Here is a 7,928-nt window from a genome sequence, read left to right on the forward strand (position 1 = left end):
AGAAAATAAATTAGCATCTATAATTTTTTTTTAATGAAAAGGTCTCAAAATTCAACACAAAAAAGTTTAAACTACTTAATGATGTTTGCACATAAATGAAGAAGCAACAGTACAGGAACAGTACAGCAGAGATTAGACATTAGACATTTGCAAAATGCTTGTTTTGCAAATTAGCAAAAATTTCCTAAAGCACTGAAAAAGGAGGACGTTTTTATTTTTAAAGACCCACCTATCAAAACAGGTGTTTTAAAATGTGAAAGAATAATATAAAAAGCACAACAACCTGAGAGCAAGGACAAAAGAAAGAACATCTGACATGCATCCATCATCTTCATACCAGTCTCTGGAAACTCTGGAGAAAGAACCACAAAAACACTTGCACATTTATGTCCTCATAGTTTTTATGATCATTTATGGTCCTCTTAAACATGATTGACAGCCGCATCTCTTATCAGTAAAGGATTTCTGAAGTATTGATGAGGCGGGGCTTGAACACCCAAATGTAGAGCAAAGCTCAGCCAAGGGTGAAATGCAATGAATTACATTTACTTGCATTATGGTACTATAGTTCACTGTAATTGTATTTTTAAGATTAATTAAATAATGGTACTTGTACTTTTGCTTGAGAAAGAGAAAAGTATTGCCATTACTGGGTACAAAGTAATGCATTTAACCCTGTAAACTAATTTAGACCTAAGAATCTACATTTCTGGCTCAACATTGTGCAGCAATTGTGCAAATGTCTAAGACAGTAAAAAGAAGATGAGCATCCCTTGAGTAATTTATAAATATCTTCAGTTTTAAATGTTTCAGAGCTAACAGTCGATGATCTGCCAATACCCAAACTAGTAGTCATTTGCTATTTCACAGCTTAACATCTAACATGCAGAAAAAATTATCTAGCTGTGTGAGCTAGCTAGTTAACCATTTTTTTTTATGTTTTATAATATTTAAGCTCTGTATTAAACTTAAGATGTCACTTGGAATTTTGGTAATGGCTTAAAATAAATATGGGTTAAATATATCCAAGTTCCTGCTCAGCCTATAGGTAATGCTCAGGATATTGTGTATGGGATATCTTTTCTATGTAGCTATTTAACTAGAATTAGCATTTCGGATTAGTTGTGCCAATCTGAAACATGTAAAATAAATAAAAAAGCAGGTATTTACCAGACAAATTGGTAGCCAAAAGTAGGAGGGATTGCCAGACATACAGACAGACAGACATGCAGACAGGCAACTAGATAGTGAGACAGATACATAGATAAATAGATAGATAGATACAATATACAAAGATAATAGGCTGAATATAGTGTAAAGATGTGCCAGCTAGCGTGTCCTTAAAAAGATTAAAAGGGATGATAACAGATAGAAGAGAGAAAAGATCAACTGAAAAAAATATGGTTAAATGTTAGGCTTTGCAGAAACTAAACATAAAGCAAAAGATAAAGCGATAAATAGAGGTAGATTAACATAAGGGCATGTTGTTGCATAACAACAGCTCACTATTTTATGATAATTAAGGCTATAGGACAGATAAAAGATGATTTATCATCCATCTCTAAACCCTTAATCCTTCTTATCATACAGAAGTAGAGAGATTGGCACAGAAGACATACAATTAAGAAAATAAAATTCTACAACTTTCTCTGCAAAAGGACAAGAGTGTATGTTTGTCTGCCTACGTGTCTCCAGTTTGAGGAAATAAAAAAATAAAAAAATAAATAAAATAATAACATGACGATAGTGCTGAAATCCTAGTTTAATATTAAAATGTAGGATACTAATACTAAAGTCTTGAAAGACCAGATACAGAGCGAAAGGTCATAATGTGCCAAGCAATGCTGTGAGCCAATGATCAAATGACAAGTAAGACTGTACAGATTGTGGCACCTTCAGGTGATCCTAAAATTCATGGCTCCAGGCCTCGTTATGAAGAACTTCCTTTCATCCCCGAGAGCTTGAATTCACTCCACCTGAAGAAAGTAATAGTACATTTTAACTGTGACACAATTCGACATCAGATATCAGGAGTAATGAGATAAGACTTTGTGGGAAAATGTCATACAACAATGTGGGGCTCAGTGCAGTGGCCTCTGGCATCAGCAGAGTTTTTGTATGCATAGCATGGTAAACAGGAAGAATCAATTAAGCTATAGTGGTCTAAAGAGGCTAGGTCAGAGTCATAGGGACAGAAAGCAGGAGACTTGTGCTGGGGTGTTGGATAATTTCTTCACATTTGCGGACAGATCGGATGACAGATGATACTTTGGGAGCTGATGATGCTCCTGATTACATGGCTGGCTACTAGTTGTTTAGCTAATGGATTTGGGAAGAAGCTACTGTCAGATATCTTTTGCTGAGGTGAATTAGAAGACAACATTTCTCCTTTGGCAAATATTTAGACACCTTCTACATTTTTACAAGTGTAGCCTGTTTATTGTTGTTCCATGTAGTCACTACTTTGTGTACCTTGTGTACCTTAATTATTTTGTGATATCAGCATACCCTTTCACTGTCAGTTAGGGAAACAAGATGAGATTCAGTTGCCAAGGTATAGGTGGGCTTCCATGCGTTTGCACGAGGCCATGCTTTGGTTTTAAAATTCAGAGAGTGAGGTATCCCAAGTGTCCAAATCCTCCTGCTTCATTTTTCATTGCTGTAAATGCATCTCTCTTTAATCACTACATATGGAATTTGCATCCCATATCTGATGCCCTGTCATATCATTCCTGCATCAAGGATGCACCTGTGGATGAGAATCCTAAGTATTAAATGAATAGAGAGGCAAAGTGTTCGGGACAGTTAAGCTGTTCACAAAGTGGTCTAAATGAGTGATCAATATTTTGTTGCAGTTTAAGAAAGAAACATGTTTCAGTCAGGTATCTGCATTTTTTCAGTACCATATGGTCTATTGAAGTACTTAGATTACTAGGGAATGATTCTGAAGACAATTGTGGAGGTGTCTTCGACAAAGCTTACAGGGAAGTTGTGTGGTTTGTGTCTTTAAGTTTATCTGACATGGGCCAAAACACAAGGTCGCCCGCTGGCTGCACTAGTGGATGAACTGATGTCGGTCTGGTGCTTAGTCTGTGTTCCACTTCATCTCAAAGGCATTGAGAAAGGTTAAGGTCAGGGCTGTGTGAAGGACACATGAGTTTTCCCTCTGGAAACTGGTTAAACTATGTTTTAATGGACCTCACATTGAGCACAAGGGCAGTGCTATGCTAGGTTTTAGCAAGGTCCTGCAGTTTCAGATAAAGAAAATCTCAATGCTTCAGTAGACAATGACATTCTAGACAATTGTGTGATCCAAATTTTGCTGCAGTTTGAGGAAGTAACATGTAATGTTCAGGTCTCTGCATGTTTTTCCAGAACCATATGGTTTATGTGAGTACTTGAATTACTGGGAATGATTTTGAATACAATTATGGGTGTGTCCTCGACAAAAACGTACAGATAAGTCGTGTTGTTTGTGTCTTTGCGTTTATCAGACATGAGCCTGAACACAAAGTGACGGCTTGCAATAGTGAGCTGTGTCTGTGTGCTGTGTTTTTGCAATATTCATTTACTGTGTGAAAATACCACGCTGAAATCCCCCTATAACTATTCTGACTAACCTTATTTATTATTTTTTCCTTTTTTTAATCTAATTGATTAATAAGACTAAATGGTAAACGTTTGTGGTTTAACTTCAACTTTAACACTTTAACCGCGCACGCGAACACATTGCCATTCGCTTGTCGCACCGAAACCTTCTCCGACGCAACACCGCAGCCGAACGACCGCATGAAGACACGCATGCGTACAATGTGCACAGATCGGGGGTATTTTTTTGCACCTAGACTTTTTCCGATGCAGCACCGGATGTTGCCATAACAGCTGAGAGCACCATCAACATAGCACCAAAACAGACGGACGGTCTGAAACAAGGCTTAGGGGAAGAAAAAAAAAACCTTGACACAGACTACAGAGTAAGAAGGTCCATCGAAATATATAAGTGAAATTAGCTTGTTTAAAAACAAACAAGCTGCTAATCCCAAGTTAAAAGAAGAAGAAATAAAAGGAAAAACGGTGAGACGTCGTCACGTACAAACAACTGATTAGCTTAAGGTTAGCTGTTAGCAAACCTACTGGCGAAATGTAATTTTTTTTACCGTCGTGTAAAAAAAAAAAAAAAAAAAAAAAAAGAAAGAAAAGGGGTAATAATTATTGTCTATCGGATTATTCTAGGTTTATATACGGCTCATTATTTGCTTTGGTGTCTGGGTTAGGTTACATGTTAGGTAATATCTAATTGTCGAATCTGTTGACTGAAGAACAAATAGTTTGTAAACTCAGTCAGCTCTCAATCTGTCTGCAGCAGGCCGAAAATTTATAAAATCTTTCTCCAAACATGGGATTTTCTATATGATGTCACAACCGTTCAATGAAACATATTGTAGATATCCGTAAAAACCCGACATGCATCTGTATACAGTGCAGCTCACCAACACAGACAGTCTACTTTCCATTTTTCATGTTCTTATGAAGTCCTTTGAGTCATTAAAAATGTCTTTGCCTTCCTTGTTGCAGAGCCATGGGCCGCATCTTCCTGGACCACATTGGAGGCACTCGCCTCTTCTCCTGTGCCAACTGTGACACAATCCTGACCAACCGATCAGAGCTCATCTCCACACGCTTCACAGGAGCAACAGGCCGAGCTTTCCTCTTCAACAAGGTCAGACAGTTACTTCCAGTGTGTATGTTTTCGCCAAACAAGTGATTTGCAGGAAGATATTAGGTGGGGAAGCAACAAAGCATTTTGTACAGTTGTCAAAGTTCACACGGAGTCTTCTCAACGTTTTTATTATTGTATAAATAAATTGTGATAATTTGTATACAGAGTTTATCAAAAGCATGCACATGTCAAATAATTACATACATACAGATCACTGAAATATTGACTGCACAGTCAAATTTCAAAACTTTCAAAAGATCAAACTTTACATTATATTAGATGCCTGCAAAGATTCATAATGACCTCTTAAGATGTACAAGGATTTTCTTTTGACATGTCACAAGCCAAAAAGAAACTTGACTCTTTTTTTTTTTTTACCTGATCAAAAGTTTGGCAAGGGGTTCATGGTGCACTGTTGATTGTTTTTTTTTTTTTAGTGCCACTGCTTAACAACAATATTCCTGAAAGAATGTTATGCTGACATATGAGAGAACAATTGACCTTTTTAGAAAAACCCAAGATTGGTTTCATGTTGAAAATCCCAACTGTTAAGCACGATTGAATCAAAAACAAAACCCAGTTGAAAACCTGAATTGAAGGAGAGAGTTGGAAAGATCTTGGCTCTGTTTTCTCCAGCTTCATCAGGCTTTAGAGAAGAAAACTTGCTACTATTATACTGGCAAAGAGAGGTTTCACAAATTAACACTAAATATAAAATGTGTAATTTTTTTTTGACATTCATGTTCTCATTTGTGCAATCTCCTTTGACTTCTCGGATTAATTAAAGTACAGTGAATCCGGAAAATCTTCAAAGCTCTTCACTTTTTCCATGTTATGTTATAGCCTTATGGATAATCTTCACAAACAATAGCTCATAATGACATGAAAGACTTTTGTTTGAAATCTTTGCAGATTTATTAACAAAACAAAAAAACATACACCAGTATTCACAGCCTTTGCCATTATAATCAAAGTTGAGCTCAGGTACATTCTGTTTCCACTGATCATCCTTGAGATGTTTTTACAATTTCATTGGAGTCCACCTGTGGTAAATTCAGTTTATTTGAAATTATTTGGAAAGGCACACACCTGTCTGTATAAAGTGCCACAGTTAACAGTGTATGTCAGAGCACAAACCAAGCCATGAAGTCCAAGGAATGGTCTGTAGGCCTCTGAGACAGGATTGTATCGAGGCACAGATCTGGATGGGTACAGAAAAATGTCTGCAGCATTGAAGTACTATTGAGCACAGTGGCCTCCATCATTCATAAATGGAAGAAGTTTAGAACCACCAGGACTCTTTCTAAAGCAGGCCACCCAGCCAAACTGAGCAAACGGGAAGAAGAGCCTTAGTCACCCTGACCAAGAACCCTATGGTTAATCTGAAAGAGCTCCAGTGTTTAAAAAATTTGGCAAAATAGAAACAAAATTATCTGGTCTGATGAAACAAACATTTAAATCTTTGGACTAAATGCCAAGTGTCATGTCATGCATGGTGGTGGCAGCATTATGCTGTGGGGATGTTCACAGCCAAGATAACAAAGGAGTGGTTCTGGGACGACTCTGTGAATGTCCTTGAGTGGCCCAGCCAGAGCCCAGACTTGAACCTGATTGAACAGCTCCGGAGAGATCTGAACCTTCCCATCCAACCTGAGGCTCTGCAAAGAAGAATGGCAGAAACTGCCCAAAAATAGCTGTGCCAAGCTCGCAGCATCATATTAAAAATACTTGAGGCTGAAATTGGTGCCAAAGGTGCTTCAACAAAATATTGAGCAAAGACTGTGAATACTGGTGTACATGTAATTAAAAAAAAAAATGTTTTTGTTTGTTTTGAATAAATTTGCAAAGATTTCAAACAAACTTCTTTCACGTTGTAATTATGGGGTTTTGTTTGTAAAATTTTGAGGAAAATAATGAATTTAATCCATTTTAGAATAATGCTGTAACATGAAATGTGTAAAAAGTGAAGCGCGGTAAATACTTTCTGGATGCACTGTACTGTAGGCTAAAAAAATAATAAGCATGGAACTTGGACGTAACCGATGTGGTGAACAACAGTGACACCTCTTGGTCAAAAGTAAGACACGCATACATTGCTCACTTTTCTACAGCGGATGCCCCGAGAGGAAGGGGATTTCATGTTATGAAAACTTTCTTCCTCTCCAGGTGGTGAACCTGCAGTACAGCGATGTTCAGGACCGAGTGATGCTCACAGGGCGGCACATGGTCCGTGATGTCAGCTGTAAAAACTGCAACAGTAAGCTGGGCTGGATCTATGAGTTCGCCACTGAAGACAGTCAGCGCTACAAAGAAGGGCGTGTCATCCTAGAGAGAGCGCTTGTAAGAGAGAGTGAGGGATTTGAGGAACATGTGCCATCTGATGCTTCCTGAATCTCTCTTCTCTTTTAACTCTCTCTCTTGAAATCTCTTTCTCTCTCTTGCGCTGCTCATCTCAGTCACTGCCGTGTTCGAACACAATCTGAACAACTGAACAATGTATCTGCTTCTCACAAGCCAGTCTGGCATTGCTTAGAGACTGCTAATAAACAAAACCAATTCAGCAGCACGTTCATGGCTTTATATATTGCTCTATAAAGCAACAGAACCATACCTGTGACCTCGACAGATCTGTAAAGCAACCAAACAATCCAGTCACCACTGTATGGCGCTAAAAAAAAACAGCAAACCATGCCTGTTATCCAGCAGCCACTCTGTAGATCCATAAAGCCAGCAAGATAAACAAACAAACAAAATATCTGGCAGACTGTTTAAAGTTTATTCAGGTACACTTGCAGTTTAGGCTTTATATATCTGGATTTGAGCCAGTAATTAATGCTTAGAACAGGTAGAGGTTATCTCTGTGAGGGATGTATTTGCTAGTTCAGCAGAATGCAGTGTCACTTTTTTTGCCAAGATGCTGATGTCTCTGATTCCATTTTCTCGGAGCATATCCTATTTCAGCCCTCAAATATAGAGAGTGACACAAAGGGAAGACAGAGTGTAGATGGTTGCTCGCTATTTATACACCTTGTTTTGGAATTGGTGGATAGTAAGGACCCTATGTTAATAGTAAACACAGTTCAGCACCATTTTAATTAGCATTATTCTTTTTCTTGTTTTTAGTTGAGTGACGTATATATTATTTGTCTTCTTTTCCGTGGTGATAAATGTGTTCATTTGATCTTAATAAAATGGTCTTGCTCAAGCA

At 37.8% G+C, this 7,928-nt stretch overlaps 2 protein-coding genes across 4 annotated transcripts in view; one reads left to right on the forward strand and one right to left on the reverse strand.

Moving 5' to 3' along the window:
- Positions 1 to 432, reverse strand: part of LOC310737643 (phospholipase B1, membrane-associated-like) — a 23,790-nt gene extending 23,358 nt beyond the window's left edge. Inside the window, exon 1 of the mRNA XM_083562100.1 lies at positions 284 to 432. Within this exon, the coding sequence (XP_083418226.1) occupies positions 284 to 335 (52 nt within the window). The 5' untranslated portion in view covers positions 336 to 432. The remainder of the gene's footprint in view (positions 1 to 283) is intronic.
- A 3,415-nt stretch (positions 433 to 3,847) lies between these two features.
- Positions 3,848 to 7,928, forward strand: ypel5 (yippee-like 5). 3 transcript variants are annotated; one of them, XM_083562176.1, is made up of 3 exons: positions 3,848 to 3,974; positions 4,576 to 4,720; positions 6,887 to 7,928. In XM_083562176.1, the coding sequence occupies exons 2-3, from the start codon at positions 4,580 to 4,582 to the stop codon at positions 7,109 to 7,111; spliced, it is 366 nt and encodes a 121-aa protein (XP_083418302.1). In that variant the 5' UTR covers positions 3,848 to 3,974; positions 4,576 to 4,579; the 3' UTR covers positions 7,112 to 7,928. The 3 variants fall into 3 exon arrangements, with proteins under 3 accessions (XP_083418302.1, XP_083418301.1, XP_083418300.1); XM_083562175.1 differs by having other exon boundaries at positions 3,857 to 4,113; XM_083562174.1 differs by having other exon boundaries at positions 3,857 to 4,074; positions 4,578 to 4,720.

The sequence above is a fragment of the Silurus aristotelis genome, assembly GCF_946808225.1.
Source record: "Silurus aristotelis genome assembly, chromosome: 15".
Classification (NCBI taxonomy): Eukaryota; Metazoa; Chordata; class Actinopteri; order Siluriformes; family Siluridae; genus Silurus; species Silurus aristotelis.